The 22,948-nt window shown below is 36.0% G+C and overlaps 2 protein-coding genes and 1 pseudogene across 4 annotated transcripts in view; 2 read left to right on the top strand and 1 right to left on the bottom strand.

Annotated features, from left to right (window-relative positions):
- The window catches only part of LOC141839784 (anaphase-promoting complex subunit 10), a 41,417-nt gene that overhangs the window by 7,128 nt on the left and 11,341 nt on the right, over window positions 1–22,948 (top strand). The gene's annotated exons all lie outside the window — the stretch shown is intronic.
- On the top strand, window positions 20–12,360 carry LOC141840551 (acyl-CoA hydrolase 2-like). Of its 3 annotated transcripts, none has more exons than XM_074728578.1 (17): window positions 20–58; window positions 137–229; window positions 771–838; window positions 1,273–1,354; window positions 1,961–2,007; window positions 2,118–2,243; window positions 2,715–2,792; window positions 3,953–4,040; window positions 6,593–6,705; window positions 8,562–8,624; window positions 8,690–8,745; window positions 9,815–9,913; window positions 10,011–10,067; window positions 10,286–10,387; window positions 11,782–11,830; window positions 11,922–11,990; window positions 12,090–12,360. In XM_074728578.1, the coding sequence occupies exons 1-17, from the start codon at window positions 43–45 to the stop codon at window positions 12,171–12,173; spliced, it is 1,290 nt and encodes a 429-aa protein (XP_074584679.1). In that variant the 5' UTR covers window positions 20–42; the 3' UTR covers window positions 12,174–12,360. The 3 variants fall into 3 exon arrangements, 2 of the variants coding, with proteins under 2 accessions (XP_074584679.1, XP_074584678.1); XM_074728577.1 differs by having other exon boundaries at window positions 8,559–8,624; XR_012602745.1 differs by lacking the exons at window positions 11,922–11,990; window positions 12,090–12,360 and having other exon boundaries at window positions 8,559–8,624; window positions 10,286–10,865.
- LOC141839509 (3'-5' exonuclease-like) lies at window positions 14,167–16,400 on the bottom strand (annotated as a pseudogene).

The raw sequence follows: 22,948 nt of genomic DNA, 5'->3' as shown, positions 1-22,948 counted from the left end.
ATGTGATTTTATCAATTGAGGCACGCCTACCCTTTCCGTGCGATGGATCGCGGAAGAGGTACCCTGAACTCAGTGTCAAGGTTTCATCCTCGCTTTCTGTGTCTGTTTTTCTTGATTTCTTTGTCGCCGCGTTCAGTGATCGAGTTCCTAGCACAAATTCCTCTGCTGCAGCGGCTCCCTAGTCTTTCCCTGCTCAAGATCGCACAATCTGTCCGGGTGAAGCGATATGGTGGGTGCTCCTAGCTTCTTCCGATATCTCAATAGTGACAATCTGTATGCTTCATTGATGTTCCCTCTTTCGGTTCTCTGATTAAAGTTTGTACGCCGGCATTCTCATTTGAGGAGTTTTTAGGTTTTCTAAATTCACTTATTATGAAAATATTTTTCCACCAAGCGTATGTTTGAGAATTTATATGTATACTTGCGGTGAAAATTGGAGTTGGATAGCCATCCAGACACGGGGTTGCTGTACGGAAATTTCTCGTGTGTTGCTTACTTATGATGCAGGATTTTATTCTTAGAGTAGCTCTTGCAATCAGGACAAGGGAAAAAAAAAATCTGTGCCGACTTGAAAAGGGTTTGAGAAAAGTACAAATTATTATGGATGTAGTGTTTGTATTTTTTTTATACTTCTGCAATGAGATTTTATTGGACTGTTCAAAAGACTCATGAGAAGTAGTGATTTTTCCCATGGGCATCTAGATTGAGACATTTGCAAATGTTTGCTTCTTATGTAAATATCTAACTATTTTTTTTCTCATTGATTTTAGAAAACGGTGAGTATGTTGTTCACAAAGGGAAAACTGGAGAGCTTATTTACTTCATCTTAGAGGGCCAGGTATGGACATAATAAAGGCATTAACCTGAGTTCCATGTAATATGTTTTGCTGAAGTTAATGATATAGGATTTCTTTTTTTTCGTGTTACTTAAGGTAAATTTTATATTTGTTTGTTGATCATTTCATTCATAGTAAATATAAATTACTTTTTTTATTTCTTACGATATTTAAGAGGTCTTCTTAGTGTATCTACAGATTATCCATTTTTTAGAAAGTTATAATTTAAGATATTCTAATAAGTGGATTGCAGTCCTTGCTACATAAATTGTGGATTCTTATCTTTTGGATAACTATCTTGTCATAATTATCTCTGTTGTTTTACTCATTCTCTGAAATGAATTTTATTTCTTTATTTTTTATTTTTACAAAAATTATCAGAAGAGATGATTTTAAATATAATTTATTATCGAGTTAGTGTTTTTCATGTTTTTAGGCTGAAATTTCTGGACCTGCGGATGCTGAAGAAGGAAATTACCCTACTGTCTCATTAAAAAAATTTGACAACTTTGGCCACGGTATGGATCTTTCTTATTTAGGACTTCATTTTAGTATTGTAGAATCCTGGATAAAAATTATAGTAAAGTAGTTGGCATACTTTAACCTTAGTTACTACTAATATTTTTATTTTTCAAGAAATAGATTCTACTTTCTAATGCACAACACAAGGCTATTATAATTGCACGGGAAGTTTTGCCAGTCCAGGCACACAGTATGTTCTGGTGTGTTGGGTAAAGATAGAGCAAAATGTACATTAGGAACAAATTTTTTTCTCTCTTGATAGAGAAGTTGGCATGGGTCCTTTATCAAACTGGTATAGGTAGCCTTTCAGCTCTTTGCCTTAGAAATTTGGCTTTGCGCATGACCAGTGCTATGCTCCTTAGTGGTTGGCTTAAAGTTGTTGCTTCTATGTGATGGTTGTTGTGGAATGATGCTTCACATATTCTGTGAAACATTGTCTTAAGGCTCCTATATCCGAGCTATTTTCTTGTGGATATGTTTGTGGAAGTTGATGCCGCCTGAAGTTATTCTTAAAAATAATCTCTTCTTTTGTAATGCTTATTTGTTTATTTGCTATTTTTCCAGCACAGTATTCATCTCAAATGCTATTTTATATTTCACAGAAAATTATGGTTGCATTAATCGCGCTAATGTCATAGCATTATCTAAGGTAAATTTGGCTGTAAAGTAATGTCAATTCAATCGAAAATTAGAGTGTTTTTCTAAGTTTTTGTAGAAATAGTTAGATGCTTTGTTTTTTTTATTTCTCCAATTTTGCAGCTAACATGCTTGGTGCTGTCAGAACGTTATAGCAATTTACTGCAACCCAAATCAATTTGGAATGCAGATGAAGCATCTGAAGGTTTCTCACTTGTGGAACGTACATTGTGCCTAGAGCCATTGGAAGTAGGTCTACCGTCTATCATACACTCCATACTCCTAATTCTCATCATCTCACCTCTGTGAAAACAAGATATAAGGTAGAAAGATTAATATAAACCTCAAGCATTTTTTCTCACTTCTCCCTTTATTACCTTTATTTTCCAACAAAGTTAGATGAACATAAATGTTAGCACGAATTGAGTGAAAATCAGGACTGTAAATCTATTTATTTCTTCTATATATTCCTTGCAAACTTCCAACTTCTTTATAGACCTAAATTACGAGAGCTTGTGGTTCATTTTAAAGGGTAACAATTAATAAGATCTTTTTCATCAAGTACACTTTCTTGACAAGGATTTTTCTGCTTATAATATTAAATGGATTTATCTTTTGTATTTGATTTATTTGCTTTGATATTGATTGGTTCAGAGTTTCTATTTTCTTTCTTAAATTGTTTTTTGCTATCTTAGTTAATTGCTTATTATTATTTTGCAGGTGGATATATTTCGTGGCTTTACTTTGCCAGGTTCTCCGTCATTTAGACAAGTTTTTGGAGGCCAGTTCATTGGACAGGCATGATCTAAAAGTCTAGTCACATGTGTACTCTATTGTGTTAACACCTTCTTTCGGTTTCTTGTTCTCATTTGTATGGTACATTTTATAAGATGAAGTTCACATCTGATCTCTAATTATATTGGCATGTTGGGAGACCATTTATATGATGTTTATGCTCCTAAGTTGAAAAACTGAATACATTGATTGTTGGTAGCCAACTTTCAACCTACAATGGATATAATTTCTGGACTATTTATTGGTAGTTGTTTTTGTTAATAAAACTAATTGATATATTGTCATATTAAAGTTAGTCATGTGACTGTGAAGTTCATTAAATCTAGTATTTTCCTTTTGTTTGATCTTTTTTATCATACCTCTTAACTTAAAGAATGTTTTAGACCTTTGCGTGTATAGAGATATGTTGGAAAACCATTAAGAGGTAACAACTCCATTTAGACAGCATAAAGACATTGTAGTTTTCTAATCATTGCATCTGTGTATGATATCCTGCAAACAATATGAAACTAGTTGATATTTGATTGTTGGCACAACTCATCTTCATCTAGGAGTGCTAGAAGCCTGGAACAACGTTTTCTTCTCTGTATGATGCCTTCTTGCCTGACATGCATCTGGTAAATGTTGTGATGGAATTCAACGCATTCTCTTCCTCCAAGTTCTTCTCCTCCTGTTAGGGTTCGACATAGGACTGCCACCTCCTCCATCTTCTTCTCCTTTTTGTGCTATTGTTAGAACTTGGCACAATGACCAACACAGGGCTCAACGCTGGCACATCTTGCATTAGCCTGAGACCAATATTTTGGCATGAAACAAGACTTTAAACCTTTTGAAATTGTTTGGAAACTTTTTAAATCTTCTCACTAATGCCAGAGGGTATAGAAGATCATTGGAAAATTAAATTATCTTGTGCTCACAAGACTAGACATTCATAGTGAGTGTGATTCTTCCATTCCTTGAAGCTCCATGTCATCAATGTCATGATCATTTGAAGGTTGCCTTGAATCCTACAACATTTAGAGAATACTCTAGGAAAAAGTCTCATTTATCAAGACTGACATCACCTTTAGATTGTAGGATATATTGATGTGTTCATATTCTTACTAGTTTATGGTAGTCCATTCTTTTTTGCTCTCTTATAACTCTTATTGTTGTTATTCTAGGCATTAGCAGCAGCAACTAAGACAGTGGATTGCCTAAAATTGGTGCATAGTTTGCATGCTCTGTTTATTTTAGCTGGACATAACAATGGTAAGTTTATATATCAGCTGCATATCCTGTTAAATCATTATATTTTTCTAGTTTTTATCTGTCATATTTCACGTCCCAAGAGAATCCTCTTCTCACGGGTGAGAAAGTTTATCTGGGCTGCCAAGAATCCTCTTCTCACGGGTGAGGAGTTTATCTCGGCTGCCAATTCTGCAGACTCATCCTTGTGCCAGCCACTGGTTCATGCTGTGGAGGAAGCTTGGCACCTCTCACATGTTCAAACTTATTATAGAAAAACAGAAGAAACCATTACACCCACACATAAACAATAATGCCTTATATAATATCTCAAAATATTAATCTGAAAGTGTGATAGTAACCCTACACATGTTTTTAAGGTTAAGAGAAATTACAGAAGGATATAATAGAGTACATCTAATGAAAATTTAAAATAAAAATAATAAAAATGCTACAAACTTACAGTAAAAAATTCATGCAAATCTTCAACTCAAGTAGCAGCGATGTTTTATTGTAACACCAAGAGTATGCCTAACGACTCGACTATGTGCCTTTACCACTCTCCTTTACGATGACTCAAAGGTAGATATAACATATAAGTACTATGGTGCCAATAGGAAAGGTGGTAGGAGAGCCTCTAGTGTGAAACCAAAGGATAAAGATAGACAAATATAATGCACGATGCTAAACACAATCATATATCTATTCTACTCAATCTCTATAAGGATACAATTTACTTTAAAAAATATAGACGACCAGGTGCACGAAGCTCCCGTCAATACGGGGTCTCTGGGAAGGGGTTTGTTGTACACAGTCTTACCCTGCTTTGTAAGAGACTATTTCCGAGCCTCGAACCCGTGACCTCTAAGTCACACAACAACAACTTTCCCGTTTCCCCTTCTATACAATTTACTAGCATATTCATAATTGTCATCTAACACATGTCATAGTACACCTCTATATCTCAAGAGATTCCCAAGTTTCTAACTATGCTTAATACCAAATAGATGTTTGTTATCCAAATTGATCCAAAGGGTGATCCCAATAAAAAGAATAATATGTGATCTCCTAATAAAACTGTCAAGATAATAGTGATATTATTCCCTAATAGAGACACCTTGGGCTTAGTAGATTCAAATAATTTCTTATAGAGATCTCTATAATCTCTTGGCCAGAAGGCAGTATGTTGTGGCCATCTCAAAGGCACATATGTATATCATCACTTATTTAAAAAGGACAAATCGGTGTACGAAGCTCCTGTCAATGCAGGATCTCGAGGAACGGGTCTATTGTAAGCAACATTACTCTGCTTTGCAAAAGGCTATTTTCAAGACTCGAATCCATGACCTCCTGGTCACACGACAACAATTTTATCGTTGCACCTAGTAGATTCAAATAGTTTCTTATAGAGATCTCTATAATCTCTTGGCCAGAAGATAGTAAGTTGTGGCCATCTCAAATGCACATATGTATATCATCACACCTTAACTCACTTCCTACACTAACTTGTGATAACATATAATATTAGTTATGCAAATTAGGAATTTAATTTTAAAGTTTTTTTTAGCCTTTGTAAAGAGTTTATTTTGGTACATCCTTTTGGTTAGGAGAATAAGTTAATTAAAGTAGTTGTTTTTGGTAATTATCTTATTTAGAAAATAAGAGAATTATTCTGTATTTGATTAAGTATATGATCCTTTTATTCTTAGAATGTTTTTTTTTTCAATTTTATGTTGTTTGGGGCCTTTAAAATTGACCCTAATCCCCCATATTAACCATTTTTTATAATAATATTTCTTTTTGGTGAATTTAATTTTTGATGCTTCATCTGCTGAATTCTTAATTCTGTAACTGGTATTTAACTATATCTTGTGCTTCCTTTTTTTTGGTCACTGAACCTTTCTTTTTTCTTGTCAATAAACAACCCCACTAATCTCTCAGCCCTATGTCCAATACTTATCCAACAACACCCCTTTGCACCTTCCACCGCTTATCATCCTATAATCTTTTGTGCATTTCTCTGGCACCAAGGAAACTCCACTTTCCATCCCTCTGTGAGATCACTGTCTTCCCCTTCCACCTCTTCCCTCATGTGGCTCATTGTCTCCTACAGAAGCTGAAGCTAGGAGCTTCAACTTTGTAGGTCTACTTTTCATATTGATAGTCTTCTTTTCTGTAATGTGCAATTCTAGCCGTCGACAAAATCTCACAGCAGCCCCCTTCTCCCTTTCTTGCTTCCACTACTGAAGGAGGAAATAACTACTCTCTTGCTTCTGACATGATTCTATCTTGTATTATCATTGTAGAATTTGTTCTATTTACTCGCCAGTGATAACTTTGGCAACAACCATTGTTATCCATTACCAGTTTTATGTTAACTCATGCTTTTACTTTTTGTTTCATAGTTCTGACCATATTGGAGATCCTAGTGTTTTGTAGTTATTATCAGATTTATGGTGCTTAAGATTTATGATTACAATGTTATGTTTTTTTTTCTGAATATTTATCTTATTTTTTTGGAACATCTTTCATCAAAAATAATCTAATTGCTAATTACATTTATTCTTGGCTGATAGTTCCCATTATATATCACATTCATCGTAAACATGACGGCAAGAACTTTGCTACCAGACAAGTTGATGCCCAACAAAATGGAAGGGTCATTTTCATTTTGCTTGCTTCTTTTCAGGTGATGACATTTATTGCAGATCCTTTTGCATATGCAAATAGTGTGTGGTATTTTGTTTTTATATCATCTTTTGGCCTCTCTGAGGTTACATGTTGAATTCTTAACACACCGGCACCTTTTAGCTTTCTGGTAGGAACTCCATCATCTTCTTTGTTCCTCATTGCAACAGGGATCCTGAAGCTTCTTCCTCTTTCCAGAGAAGCTAGGGCTCAGTAGGGAATTTTCTTCCTTCATTCTGCACGTAGTGAAGCTAGGTCTCGAAGGTTCCGATCATCTTCCTTCAATACCTTCTAGCTCAGAAAGTGAAGCTGCTTCTTCCATTGCACGTCAAGCTGAAGTTTCTTCCCCTACGTAATCTCCTCGTTTTTCTTCTGCTGCCACTGCTGTTGTTAGGGCTTCACATGTGCTTAGATAGGGGTAGACATGGCCTGCACAATTTGTTTCAGCTAGGGACTAGGATGAAGCCTTGAGACAACCTTTTAAACATTCTTGAGGCTCTTAAATTCCTTTGGATAACAAACTCTAGCTTGAAACTAATTCCTATTATTATATTTATTCTATCTGACTCAAACAAAAAGATTACAATCCAAACAAATGGATCTTCAGGTCCTCCAATCTTGATGGCAATTAACAAGTCGAAGCTCCACATGGCTCCCTGTTTGATCCATTAAGTCCACCAGCCAAGCTTACTTTTTGACCTTCTCAAAAACAACACTTGTAGCACAATTGATACACATGAAAATCTCCCAACTTAAGCACAATGACAAATCACTCAAAACATCTTAATTAAACCTAACCGACCATAAGGGTGAACCAAGTTTACCAATATAAACTTTCTTGAAACTAGAAAAAGCAATAAAAGGATTGCTAGCACTGATCAATTTGAAATGAAGTTAGATTCACAAATAAAAGAGCTAGATAGAAGACGAACGACAGTGTCAACGCACAAGAATCAGATGCATTGACTCAATAATCACAAGTCAAATCAAGCATTGCTGAAAACATCCAACTATGCTTGACAAAATACTATATCATGTACTCCCACAGATCCATTAGTGAAGCATTGTAGCAATATATATTACTAACAACTTGGATATAAATGTTGCTCTAGTATCACAACAACATTCTCCACAATTATAACTCTGTATCACTTTAACATTGTACTAGTATATCAAACACTAATCATGTCATAAGTCACTCTCTGAGTAAGACCTATGGGTTTGCCCTGCACTTTGACACTGTGAAGAAGCACACCATGTTGCCTCATGCATGTTTATGGTTGCTGACATACAGTAGTTTTGATGACTCAATAGACTCTGTTAGCTGTAACAAGTTTGGTCTCTATAATATTTGAATGGGAAGTGCTACTGACATAAATGTGACTATCATTTGTTCTAGGGATCCATTTGTAATATCTATGTTGATTAATAGGATATATTGACAGAGAGGACTACCAAGGAAGTAGAGCAGAGTTTTATCTCCATAACATCTTTAAAATCTACAATATAACTACACTAGTGTCTTGTGTCAGAAAAGTAATAATAAATCAGACCTCTATTGGTAAACATTACATCCAACAAATGACAAATGTAGCCAGATTGACAACCATTCCTAAAACTAGTTAAAGGAGAAAATTGTTAGCTGATATAGACTAGCAGGAAAATATAGTGTCCAGGATAAAATCAAGATAGAAGATAATAAAAAAAGAGACGGAAGTTGTCAATTAATCAATAACTAGCATCATCTGAAGTAGTTGATAAACACAAAAGTAATTATCTCTAATGTGCTTATGACACTCAAAGATCATTAATTACTTAACAGTATATTGAACAATTTTTCCATTATCAATGCAGCAGAAAGTGGTTGAAGAATTTGAACATCAGGAAGTTTGCATGCCACATGTACCTGATCCAGAGACTGTAAGTGTAAGCTTTACATATTTAATCTGGACAATGCTAAATGTAAATCACATTTCCAATTGCAGCTTCCAAATCTAGAAGAGCTAAGAGAGAGGCGTCTATCAGATCCCAATCTTTCCATGTAACTACCAGTTGTAAATTTGATTGTTTGTACTTCACTCCAAGTGACATTGTTTGTAGTCTATAAGAGCAATACACTCGGTAATGAAAGGGTAAATGAACATTTCATCCATAAGATACTTCCCTTATCCTTAAAAATTTAACACTGATTAATGCTACCTTTGCTAGCAAACAGCAAACAAATAAGAATATAAATATTTTTTATCTTAACTGTCTGATTGTATGTATAGTTTGAAATGTGAAATTTCTGGTGACTTGGAGTATTATTTGAAATTCACATATATTTGAATGATTGTGATTAAAGCAGATCAAGGAACCATGAAATTAATAAATAGTGCTATGAATAGTGATAAAAAAAATACATCCTTGTGTACCCCTAAAGACAACCTATTTTTAATTTACCAGTAAACTATCTTACACCTGTCTACAAAACTTGATGATGAACAATAAATGGTGAATATGGCCTAAAAAAGATGTAAATGGAAATATTGTTGATTCAGAATAATGTGTTTACAAACCCCACCAATGCAAGGTCAGATGAAAAAGGTATGACAACCAGCATTCCACTGTCATGTTCTGAAGATGGACCTTAACAAAGATCCAATAGGTTTCCTCAAATAGTTTGCATTGTCATTGTTGTCATTGTTGTTTTTTGTTCTTTTCATAATTCACTCTAACGAATACAATGCCGATGGAATTATGATGTGCTTAAGCTACTACAAAGATGCTTATATTCCATTAAAGGTGGAAAAAATACAATCACCATTTCCATTTCCCTTATTTAGTTGAAGAACTATTGAGTTTTAGGATTTTCAAAGCTCTTCCCCTACGAACCTACTATCTCTGCAGTTAATTATTAAAGCTTTTTTTTGGTTAAATTATAATATTATTGTTTCACTTTTTTTAAAGATATTCTTTAGTACATTGACAATTCTTTATAAAAAAATATTTGTATTTAAATGCTATCCTCAGTTATGTATTTGTTCTTTTAATTCATAATCCCTTGTAATGTGTTTCTGCCTGTTATTTTATAAATATTTATCCTTATACTGACAACTTTTAACTAACAGGGAATATCGAAACAAAATTACTAGTAAAAAATTTATTCCCTGGCCTATAGAGATAAGAAGTTGTGATGTAATCAACTTCTCAGAACAATCTCAACCAAGGTAACTGTTTGTTGTGCTCACATTCTTTTGCTTTCCTAGAAAAGCTTCTATTTGATTGAACAAATTGCTCTTGGTTTAAAGTTTGATTCCCTGTTAGGTTGAAGTATTGGTTTAAAGCAAGAGGGAAACTTACAGATGACCCAGCTTTGCATAGGTAAATTACTAAAACATTTAATGCACACTCATCTTGGAGTTTTGTGTGAGGGACTTAAAATTTTGTATACTTAAGGACCCCACAATCAGCATTATCTTCTTAAGAAAAAAAAAGTGACGTTTGATATGGAAATTCTTCTGCTATTGTACTTTTACTAAGTCCTGGTCTTCCATTTTTTTCATTGTTTATACCATTTGCAATGTCTTTTCTGCTTGCAGGTGTGTTGTAGCATATGCTTCTGATCTTATCTTTGGTGGCGTTAGCCTAAATCCTCACCGAAGGAGGGGCTTGAAGACAGCATCTCTCAGTTTGGATCACTCGTATATTCTGAAAACTTAAATATAATGTTGCTTATTTGTCTCTAAATTATTTGTAAATGTCAAGTCTAATGGCTCTGTAAAGGAAAGGGAAAGGGCAGCCCGGTGCATGAAGCGGGATCATGGGGAAGGGTCGGACCACATTGGGTCTAATGTACTCAACCTTACTTTGCATTTGTAATAAGTTGTTTCCGTAACTCGAACCGACCTCAAGGTTACATGGCAGCAACTTCACCATTGCATCATGGCTCCCCTTCAAGTTTAATAGCTCTGTAAAGGGTGGAATTAGAATTATGTGGTTTAATAGGCTTTATCTAAGTCTTGGACATGGTTGTCCTAATTGATTGACCTAGTTTTGGATCCAGGATTAAATTTGGATCTAATTAGCTTCAAATAAGACCAATTCTGTTCCTAAGAGGTGAAAAGAATATCATGCAGTTTGTAGCGCATCGATTTGGGTTGAACCAGAGCCAAAATCCAGGTGATTGGGTTAACCACTTAAACTGGGAACTGGTTATGTAGCTAATTCGTTTATTAAACATTGCTCTTAATAGGACGTTCTGTGATTATAGAAATAGTTGAATCTTTGCTCTTCAAAGATATCTTGATCTTCAATGACAGCTCCATGGAATTGCTTAAGTTAGTTGAAATGAGTGGGCTCTGCCATTATGAAAATCTTTGGTTTCCTGCCCCACTAGTTGGACATTACTCTGCTTCTACATGCTCTCTGTCGAAGTTTTCTTGGTTTGGATCCAAAATACTTTTGTAAACTGTCTAGGAATTCCTTCCTTCCCAAGACTGCTTCAGTGAGTAGGCATTACATGGTAACCAATAGCTTCCATACATGAACTTAATCTGGTCTAACCCCTTGTTTGATTCAACCAATTTGATTAGTTTCTATTTCTCATAAATTCTACGAGGATCTTGTTTGCTGATGTGATAATTGAAATTTTAATTCACAGTCAACTCTATTTCAATTCTGTACATAGGAATTATGTAAACTGCCATGATGCAGCTATTTTGGCATGAAGTAACATCATTGCTACCTCACTTAAATTCTCTGTCATTCTTGTGAGTTGTGAATATGCCATGCACACTTAGGTTTGTCTGTGCTTCTACCGGACCTGAATATGTGAGAAGCAAATTACTTCTTTATCTTTCCCTTTGGTGCTTCAAACGTATGCATCCCAGCATCAACATATAAAACATGAAGAATATATCCATCTTTAGTGGAAATCAAAATCTCCATTCAGTTGTGATCTAGTCATAAATACTCTCAACTATTATTCATAAGTTCCTTGTGTTGTTTGGATGGTATGCTTACTTTCCCTAGATTAAGGGTTGCTTATTTCTCTCTTTGGTTAAGAAAAGGATCTTTACTGTTCTTTGCTTTCTAGGATTTGGTTCCATAGACCTGTAAGAGCCGACGATTGGCTGTTATTTGCGGTGGGTAATTAGACAACCATTTTTTTTTCTTCTGAAAACTCTCTGACATGATTTTCCTGGGCTCTCTTAATCACATTCTCGACTGATGCAGATGAAGAGCCAATCTGCTAGCGGAGGCCGTGGATTATGCACTGGTCAAATGTTTAACAAGAGCGGTCGGGTAATCAATTTGCTCCTCCATTTTAATTTGGCGTTATTCCCTGGAAATTATAATGATAGACAACAATCAATCCTGAATACATGCATCTGTTGTCTGCAGCTAATCATGTCATTAACCCAAGAGGGTCTTATTAGAAAAGCTAAAGTAGTAGTACAAAATGAAGTTCCCAAATCGAAGCTCTGAGAGCCCTTTGGTGTTCCTCTTCTGCCTTTTCGTTGTTGTGCTTGTCGCAGTAGTATTCTCCGTTTGTATCCCAAGGCCATTAAAATAAGTTGCATGCATTTTTATTACGGCTGGGACCTAGATCTAACACCTCAGAGGATGGCTGATGTAATGAATAATAAATACTACCTAGGGAGTAAAAGAGGAAATGCTTATGTTATTTATAGAAGAATTAGCAATTAATCCAGGCACTATTGAGATGTTGATTTATGTCTTTTGTATTATTCAACACGGTGTATAGTAAGTAGTATTCAATCAGTGATAAACAACGTTTGGACTTTCTTGATCATGTGAAATACGAGTTTATGATGATGTGCACTTGATTGGGGAAGATAAAGACAACAACATATTAGAAAGTTATATGGGATATATTTTATCTATGATCGTGGATCAACGTGTAGGGTCGTTGGATGATGAATTTTATTTTTTTTGTTGAAATAGTATTGAATTTTACTTTTTTTTTGTTGGAGTGGTAATTTGGAATAGAATTGTCAATTTAGGTTCGGATGATTGGGTTAGTTGGTTTTGTTAAATAATTTAAATAGATTAAATTGAAATTTTATTAATTCATTTAAAAATGGATAGATTGGGGTAAAGTTGGTAGATTTTGAATTAGATTGAATTAGATGATGGAGTTTTAACAGGTCGATCCATCTTGAACCGGCCGTCGTCAGTTTTGATAATATTGAGAAAATTTCATTCAAAAAAAAAAAAAAAAAAAAAAAGTAGGATTCTGCTGCTCTTGGTGGAGCCATCCACGTCAGCCATCTGTACGGCCGGACCACTGGCCAGGCCCCACCTCAGCCGCTGCTCGTGCGCGGGTGTTGCATCTGGAGACCGAGCTTCCTCTTGCGCTCTTCCTGTTTGCTTCTGTTGCTCCTTTTGTTCTCTTCCTCCGGTCGCTCTCATCCAAATCCTCCACTGAGCTCACCCCCCCTATCTATCTATCTGTCTGTCCTCCTCCTCTTCCATCCTCTACCTCCCCTCCTCTATATCTGTCGCTCTCTGCCTATATACTTAATTAACTCATGAGGAAGGAAGAAACGTACAACTTATTGCGCTACTCGCTCGCTTCCTCTCTTCCAGCTCTGTAATCAGCAGTCGATATTTGCAGGTGCAGCACCATCATGATTCACATAGTTCGACAGCTCTTTCTTAGTCAGGATATGAGAATCTTGATGATGCTGCACCAGCAACAGGCGACTACATGAAACGCAGACAGACATTAAAGCAAGCTTCTCATTCATTGGGACGGACGGGAAAGAGAAAGACAGCAGAGTTTTTTTTTTTTTTATTTTCTGTAGCAGGAGATTTTGGATCAAGGAAGTAGCACGGAATCTGTTGACGATCATCAACTGGTTTCCTTTCCAATTTGCTTTTTGTTTGTTTTAAACAGATTATTCTGATTTTGCTTTTGATTGGTGATCTCTTTTTTTTCCTTGAGCCACCATTATTCTTATTTATTACGGCTATATGCACACAAAGTACCTACATATTGGCTATTGAAGCCCATGTTCCATCCAATTGTAGGAGAAATCTACAAGCAATATGAACAAAGAGATTGCACAAATTATCAATTCCTTAAAAAGTAAGCGAGTTAGGTTTCAAACTTGGAATTCTAATCCTTGTTAAATTGTCATCCAGAATTTACTTGCATGACAATTATTTTACAGACCTTTCACGTTCTCATTGAATGTTTCTCTGAAACAGGATTGGCATCATGAATATTTACTTGATCAACAACAATAATCACATTAATGGATGGCATAATTATCATGATGAACATAATCAACACAAACTCTTCCTACCACCATTCTGCGTGGCTTGCTACAGTCCACATTCTAGGAAGGTGATAATGAAGGAAAATATCGATACTAAACTTCATACTATGAGGAACTTGAAAAGGCCAAGTGAGATGGGAAAATGAAGAGCCATCACTTACAGATTAAACTAACTAAAGAACCGGTTGCTTATCAGGATGCTCCTCAATAGTTTCATTGTCTACTCGTCCACATCGGTCTCGACTTCTGGATCTGGAAATCTTTTCAGCGCCTGCAGAGTATTAATCATTCAATTTATTTGTACAGAAGGTTGTTGAAGGGAAGAACCATATCTTGGATGATAATCTTTCCAAATTACCTCATACAAGTACCATGACACATAAGCATTTGTCGCTGCATACTGCAGTTGCTCTTTTGACAACACCTCAGCTTCCCAATTTCCCAATGTAATCCTTTTAGGTTTTTCCAACTATACAGAAAAATAAAATATGTTGAATGGCTCTTATTTATGAAATTATGGCACTGAATAAGTATACACAATCTGCAAACACAAAGTGATATATTATAATATAATCTATAAATAACAATGCAGACATTTTTTTACATGTTTTGAAGTCAAATATATTCGATTTCCATTCTGCTAAAGACTCGACATCCAATATTCATTCCCATATATTTATTGTTGTCATAGGACAGCATATGTTAGTTTAGTTTGATTGGTACAAATCAGAGCAGACTAACAATACAGCAACAAGCTGTTTCATGCAATTGAACCTCAACAATCAACATCCTAAAAAGGTGAGTCATGAACTATTCACCTATATATGCACATCAAAGACTTTGAACATGTCGCCAATTAAAAAATTAAAGTGAAATATTACTGCTATATCACTTTTATGTTGTTCCACAACTTTGAACAATTATCACTAGAATTCAGAATAACTGTGCAGTAAATGCATGCATCAATGGTATCTAGACAGCTTAACAAGCTAAGCTAAGAGACAAGTTGTCCGCAAAACCTGCTTGCATGTGATAAGTTCAGTTAAAGAAGCCAGACTCCATTGTTTAGGAGCTACACCAAGCTTGAGGAGGTTCGCAAGACTAGATAAATCCTCCAATGGTTCGATACAAACATTGTAGTCATTTGACATCTTCCGTGCATCATTGGCATAATTGCATCACTGCTGCTTTCCTTTGATCACCTGAAGATCGGAAGCCAAAACTCCTATTCAAGTTGGCATACAGTAGAAAAAGGATAACTTTACCACAGTAGAAGGAAAACATGATATTAGAGCCTTCTTTAGGGTTAGGCTTTCAAGAACAACAATTAGTCATATCCACTACGGCCATGTTTGACCATTTTTACAGGTCAACTTTGATTGTCAAATAGTCAACTTACAGTAGTGGATCTTATAGAATTAGCCAAATTACCTCTGTTTTGGATGAAACAAGTGCCATAAGATTTCAAAATTTCAGCCTCAAAAGTCTGCTAGTCAATTTAGCATATGAGGTTGAGGTAAAAAATTAAAACAAGTTCACAGTCATAGATAAGTAATCTCAACTCATACAACACATCACTTCACATTAAAAAAAGACATAACAAAACAAAACAGTTTTGTTAACGAAATAATGTTTAGTCAATAAAACCAGTTTTAAATAACAAGGATTGAGGTAACAAGTTAAAAGGATCATGAAAAAAAGGTAGACAATATCTCTACTTTTGAAGAAAATCTCTCTCTCTCTGTTGATGTGCGCATTTACACTTAGTTGTGTGATGATCTTTGCTCGAAGGAATTGCTGATTGAGTTCTTTATTAATTCCTTATGTTTTGTTTCATTTGCATGCAACTAGTATGTATTTCATTATTGTCATGTGTATAGTTCATCTTTTGCATATGAGAATTTCTCAATTTTATATAACAAGATGGACATAGTATCTATATTCCACCTTGAGGGGGAGTATTAGATTAATGGGTTACTTAGTGGGTTAAGTTCCACATGAATATTTTAGGTATAAGTTATCTCTAGAGTCCTATATATATGTGAAAAGATGTCTCATGAACACACAATAAATGCAATCTATAATTATCTTTCCCCAAATTATACAAAAAATACCTTTTCTAAAAATGGGCCTCCATTCTATGTCAAATCCAAGGGGGATATGATTCATATGTTGTTTCATAGAAAATATTTTATCTGAAAGCTCCTGAGCAGCCTGCTCGACTTCTGCAGCATCCCTAGAGTATATTATACGACCCTTAAATAGCATAGATGGGTATCTCACCCGAGGGTTACCTGCAAAAGTTGAATTAAACCATATGCAGAAATTACAATGGAAGAATTCTAATCAAAATGGAATTTCTATCATGTTAGAAAAGATATACGAGTAAGCAATGACAGATTCCCATGTCTATTTACTGAAACATACTTTAAACATTGAGGTTAGAATCTAACATCAATTCCTACTTGGAATGACCAATTCACTGATTGGTGTAATAGCATGGTAATAAGATAAGGTAGTTGCACTAACTGAATATGCATCCTAAGGACAACCTGTAATTCTGATGTAGCCTTTTGTTGACCAGTCATCCAAATACAGCTCGTATAGGATTCAATAATTGAAAATATAACGTACATGTTCATGTGTGTAACGTTGGCTGGCTATCAAAGCTTAAACCGTCAAAACTTTTCATTCAGGCTTTGGACCAGCATTGAAAATTTCATGTTGATACATGTTTCATATATCTGCAATTGAGCTGATGTAATATACATATGATGTAGCCGACAAATTGATTTGTGTGCAGACAATAAGTGTTCGCTCAAGGTGTGATATTAAATTTCACATATGTCCATTTTGTTCTCATGAATGCAACATCAGTGCAATTAAACAAAGATATCAAATGAAAACACATAGTTCATAGGTTACAATACAAAAGAGGAGCATGATACATTGGATAACAGATGCATCACACAGTGTTGCATGGATACAAGCACAGTCCACCTAATTCTACATAGTATTTCAAACATCTAGTTAGGTTATCCTAACCTGTTCCAGTGTTATGTACCAAATTTATTATCATTGCTAGAAAATAAATGCACAACATAACAGGATAACTTGGGTATATTTGGATCAACGTAGAATTACATCTAATAGGTAAATAATTAGAACTAGGGTTCGGTCGCTAATAATTAATAAAAACCCTAGAGCTGGAGAGGTTAATAAATAATTTTATTAATTATTTATTTTAATATTTAATAAAAAAATTTATATGATTAAATTAAAAATATAATTTAATTTTAATAATTTAATTTATTTTAATAATTGATTTAAAAAATATAAAATTAAATTAAAATTAAGATTTTAAAAAGGAAAAAAAATTAAAAATTAATAATAATCACCCGACGGTCGGACTCCCTCCATTCGCGTTTCATTCTTGATGGCGAACAAGAAATCACACTATATAAGAATCACCCGACGGACTCCCTCCATTCGCGTTTCTTCTTGATGGCGAAGAAATCACATAGAGATCGCAGAGACCACCTCAAACGGAAATGGATGGCAATTGCCACGGTAGCTGTTGCCGCGGCAAAGGCGGTTTCTGGAGCGGCGTCTAGTGCCGCAGCCGCTGCCACGACGGCTGATGCGGCCTCCCAGGCGGCAGCATTCCTCGGCGGCACTGCCCCGGCTCCGGAGCCCGCTTCTGCTACGAAGAAGCGGAAGCGAGGAAGCACTACAAAAATAACCTTAAATAGCGATCGATTTAGCGACCGAAATTAAATCAATCGCTAATTAACGACCGATATTGAAGATCGGTCGTTAATTAGCGACCGATTTAATTTCGGTCGTTGATTAGCGACCGATTTAATTTCGGTCGTTAAATTGTGACCGAAACAACAAATTCGTCGGTAAATTAACGATCGGAATTAAATTCGGTCGTTAATTTTAGAGTTAATTTATTATTAAAAAAAAATTTTATGGGCTTTAAGGACCGAAATTGCATCCGGTCGCTAATTAACGACTGAACTCGAGTTAGGTCGCTAAATTAGCAACCGAACTCTATTTCGGTCGCTAATTAGCGACCGAATAACTAGTCAGTCGCTAATTTAGCGACCAAACTAGGGTTCGGTCGCTAATTAGCGACTGAACCGGCGCAGTTCGGTCGCTAATAATTAATAAAAACCCTAGAGCTGGAGAGGTTAATAAATAATTTTATTAATTATTTATTTTAATATTTAATAAAAAAATTTATATGATTAAATTAAAAATATAATTTAATTTTAATAATTTAATTTATTTTAATAATTGATTTAAAAAATATAAAAATAAATTAAAATTAAGATTTTAAAAAGGAAATTTATTTAAAAAAATTAATAATAATCACCCGACGGTCGGACTCCCTCCATTCGCGTTTCATTCTTGATGGCGAACAAGAAATCACACTATATAAAAATCACCCGACGGACTCCCTCCATTCGCGTTTCTTCTTGATGGCGAAGAAATCACATAGAGATCGTAGAGACCACCTCAAACGGAAATGGATGGCAATTGCCACGGTAGCTATTGTCGCGGCAAAAGGCGGCTTCTAGAGCGGCGTCTAGTGCCGCAGCCGCTGCCACGACGGCTGATGCGGCCTCCCAGGCGGCAGTTGCCGCCGTTGAGGTGGCATTCCCCGGCGGCACTGCCCCTCCCCTTGCCCCGGCTCCGAAGCCCGCTTCTGCTACGAAGAAGTGGAAGCGAGGAAGCACTACAAAAATAACCTTAAATAGCGATCGATTTAGCGACCGAAATTAAATCAGTCGCTAATTAACGACCGATATTGAAGATCGGTCGTTAATTAGCGACCGATTTAATTTCGGTCGTTGATTAGCAACCGATTTAATTTCGGTCGTTAAATTACGACCGAAACAACAAATCCGTCGGTAAATTAACGACCGGAATTAAATTCGATCGTTAATTTTAGAGTTAATTTATTATTAAAAATTTTTTTATGGGCTTTAACGACCGAAATTGCATCCGGTCGCTAATTAGCGACTGAACTCGAGTTCGGTCACTAAATTAGCAACCGAACTCTATTTCGGTCGCTAATTAGCGACCGAATAACTAGTCAGTCACTAATTTAGCGACCGAACTGGGGTTCGGTCGCTAATAATTAATAAAAACCCTAGAGCTGGAGAGGTTAATAAATAATTTTATTAATTATTTATTTTAATATTTAATAAAAAAATTTATATGATTAAATTAAAAATATAATTTAATTTTAATAATTTAATTTATTTTAATAATTGATTTAACAAATATAAAATTAAATTAAAATTAAGATTTTAAAAAGGAAAATTTTTTAAAAAAATTAATAATAATCACCCGACGGTCGGACTCCCTCCATTCGCATTTCATTCTTGATGGCGAACAAGAAATCACACTATATAAGAATCACCCGACGGACTCCCTCCATTCGCGTTTCTTCTTGATGGCGAAGAAATCACATAGAGATCGCAGAGACCACCTCAAACGGAAATGGATGGCAATTGCAACGGTAGCTGTTGCCGCGGCAAAGGCGGCTTCTTGAGCGGCGTCTAGTGCCGCAGCCGCTGCCACGACGGCTGATGCGGCCTCCCAAGCGGCAGTTGCCACCGTTGAGGCGGCATTCCCCGGCGGCACTGCCCCTCCCCCTGCCCCGGCTCCGGAGCCCGCTTCTGCTGCGAAGAAGCGGAAGCGAGGAAGCACTACAAAAATAACCTTAAATAGCGATCGATTTAGCGACCGAAATTAAATCAGTCGCTAATTAACGACCGATATTGAAGATCGGTCGTTAATTAGCGACCGATTTAATTTCGATCGTTGATTAGCGACCGATTTAATTTCGATCGTTGATTAGCGACCGATTTAATTTCGGTCGTTAAATTGCGACCGAAACAACAAATCCATCGGTAAATTAACGACCGGAATTAAATTCGGTCGTTAATTTTAGAGTTAATTTATTATTAAAATTTTTTTTATGGGCTTTAACGACCGAAATTGCATCCGGTCGCTAATTAGCGACTGAACTCGAGTTCGGTCGCTAAATTAGCAACCGAACTCTATTTCGGTCGCTAATTAGCGACCGAATAACTAGTCAGTCGCTAATTTAGCGACCGAACTGGGGTTCGGTCGCTAATAATTAATAAAAACCCTAGAGCTGGAGAGGTTAATAAATAATTTTATTAATTATTTATTTTAATATTTAATAAAAAAATTTATATGATTAAATTAAAAATATAATTTAATTTTAATAATTTAATTTATTTTAATAATTGATTTAACAAATATAAAATTAAATTAAAATTAAGATTTTAAAAAGGAAAAAAAATTTAAAAATTAATAATAATCACCCGACGATCGGACTCCCTCCATTCGCGTTTCATTCTTGATGGCGAACAAGAAATCACACTATATAAGAATCACCCGACGGACTCCCTCCATTTGCGTTTCTTCTTGATGGCGAAGAAATCACATAGAGATCGCAGAGACCACCTCAAACGGAAATGGATGGCAATTGCCACGGTAGCTGTTGCCGCGGCAAAGGCGGCTTCTGGAGTGGCGTCTAGTGCCGCAGCCGCTGCCACGACGGCTGATGCGGCCTCCCAGGCGGCATTCCTCAGCGGCACTGCCCCTCCCCTGCCCCGGCTCCGGAGCCCGCTTCTGCTGCGAAGAAGCGGAAGCGAGGAAGCACTACAAAAATAACCTTAAATAGCGATCGATTTAGCGACCGAAATTAAATCAGTCGCTAATTAACGACCGATATTGAAGATCGGTCGTTAATTAGCGACCGATTTAATTTCGGTCGTTGATTAGCGACCGATTTAATTTCGGTCGTTAAATTGCGACCGAAACAACAAATCCGTCGGTAAATTAACAATCGGAATTAAATTCGGTCGTTAATTTTAGAGTTAATTTATTATTAAAAAAAAATTTATGGGCTTTAACGACCGAAATTGCATCCGGTCGCTAATTAGCGACTGAACTCGAGTTCGGTCGCTAAATTAGCAACCGAACTCTATTTCGGTCGCTAATTAGCGACCGAATAACTAGTCAGTCGCTAATTTAGCGACCGAACTGGGGTTCGGTCGCTAATTAGCGACTGAACCGGCAGTTCGATCGCTAATAATTAATAAAAACCCTAGAGCTGGAGAGGTTAATAAATAATTTTATTAATTATTTATTTTAATATTTAATAAAAAAATTTATATGATTAAATTAAAAATATAATTTAATTTTAATAATTTAATTTATTTTAATAATTGATTTAAAAAATATAAAATTAAATTAAAATTAAGATTTTAAAAAGGAAATTTTTTTAAAAAAATTAATAATAATCACCCGACGGTCGGACTCCCTCCATTCGCGTTTCATTCTTGATGGCGAACAAGAAATCACACTATATAAAAATCACCCGACGGACTCCCTCCATTCGTGTTTCTTCTTGATGGCGAAGAAATCACATAGAGATCGCAGAGACCACCTCAAACGGAAATGGATGGCAATTGCCACGGTAGCTATTGCCGCGGCAAAGGCGGCTTCTGGAGCGGCGTCTAGTGCCGCAGCCGCTGCCACGACGGCTGATGCGGCCTCCCAGGCGGCAGTTGCCGCCGTTGAGGTGGCATTCCCCGGCGGCACTGCCCCTCCCCCTGCCCCGGCTCCGGAGCCCGCTTCTGCTGCGAAGAAGCGGAAGCGAGGAAGCACTACAAAAATAACCTTAAATAGCGATCGATTTAGCGACCAAAATTAAATCAGTCGCTAATTAACGACCGATATTGAAGATCGGTCGTTAATTAGCGACCGATTTAATTTCGGTTGTTGATTAGCGACCGATTTAATTTCGATCGTTAAATTGCGACCGAAACAACAAATCCGTCGGTAAATTAACGACCGGAATTAAATTCGGTCGTTAATTTTAGAATTAATTTATTATTAAAAAAATTTTTATGGGCTTTAACGACTGAAATTGCATCCGGTCGCTAATTAGCGACTTAACTCGAGTTCGGTCGCTAAATTAGCAACCGAACTCTATTTCGGTCGCTAATTAGCGACCGAATAACTAGTCAGTCGCTAATTTAGCGACGAACTGGGGTTCGGTCGCTAATAATTAATAAAAACCCACAGAACCCTAAAATTGTTCCCCCTCCTCCTCGCCCTTCCTCCGTCGCTATCTTTCTGATCTCTCTCTCTCTCTGATTTCTCCCGTTCTCTTCTTCCGGCACGATTTCCCTCCGAAATTGAATTCGATTGCTAATTTTGGCCACCGAATGTTATTTCAGTCGCTATTTTTAATTATCAAAATTCTGTGAGTATTTATAAATTTAGCGACCGAATTCGAATTCGGTCGCTAATTTTAGCGACGGAATCTAAATTCGGTCGCTAATTTTAGCGACGGAATCTAAATTCGGTCGCTAAAATTCATTTACAACGCAATTTTTTATGATTTTTTGAATCGGTCGCTAATCGGTCGCTAATTGGATTTAGCGACCGATTAGCGACCGAAAATTCGGTCGCTAATCGATGTTTTTTTTGTAGTGAAGAGAAACTCGTTAATGATAGATTTTTTTTTTTTAAACAATGTGGTTTTCTTGTGGTTAGCATGGTATCTTTCTTTTTTTTTTCTAAACAATGCTGTAATGAGGTATGGATGATTTTCTTTTAAATAATGTTGTGTTCTTTTAAATCCTCGTTGCTGTAAATAATGTTGTTTTCTTGGTAGATTCTTTTGCATTATTTTTCTTGTAATCGAATGAAAATAGGAAAACTTTAGATCATTGCATCCTAAACAATTACGAAATTCTTTTAGTATGTACTTCTGCCAGAATGTTTGCTTTTCTCTCAATTAGTTTATAGCTTACATTTCTTATCTCTAATTTGAACAAAATATGATGCAACATAATGGTCTAGTGCAGCTTCTTGCAGCAGCATATTGTGCTGGTG

The sequence above is a fragment of the Curcuma longa genome, chromosome 11 (assembly GCF_044706935.1).
Source record: "Curcuma longa cultivar G26 ecotype Majalengka, Jawa Barat chromosome 11, ITB_CL_G26_1.1, whole genome shotgun sequence".
In the NCBI taxonomy this organism is placed as follows: domain Eukaryota; kingdom Viridiplantae; phylum Streptophyta; class Magnoliopsida; order Zingiberales; family Zingiberaceae; genus Curcuma; species Curcuma longa.
The sequence above is the reverse complement of the archived record's forward strand: the minus strand, read 5'-3'. Positions and strand labels throughout refer to the sequence as shown.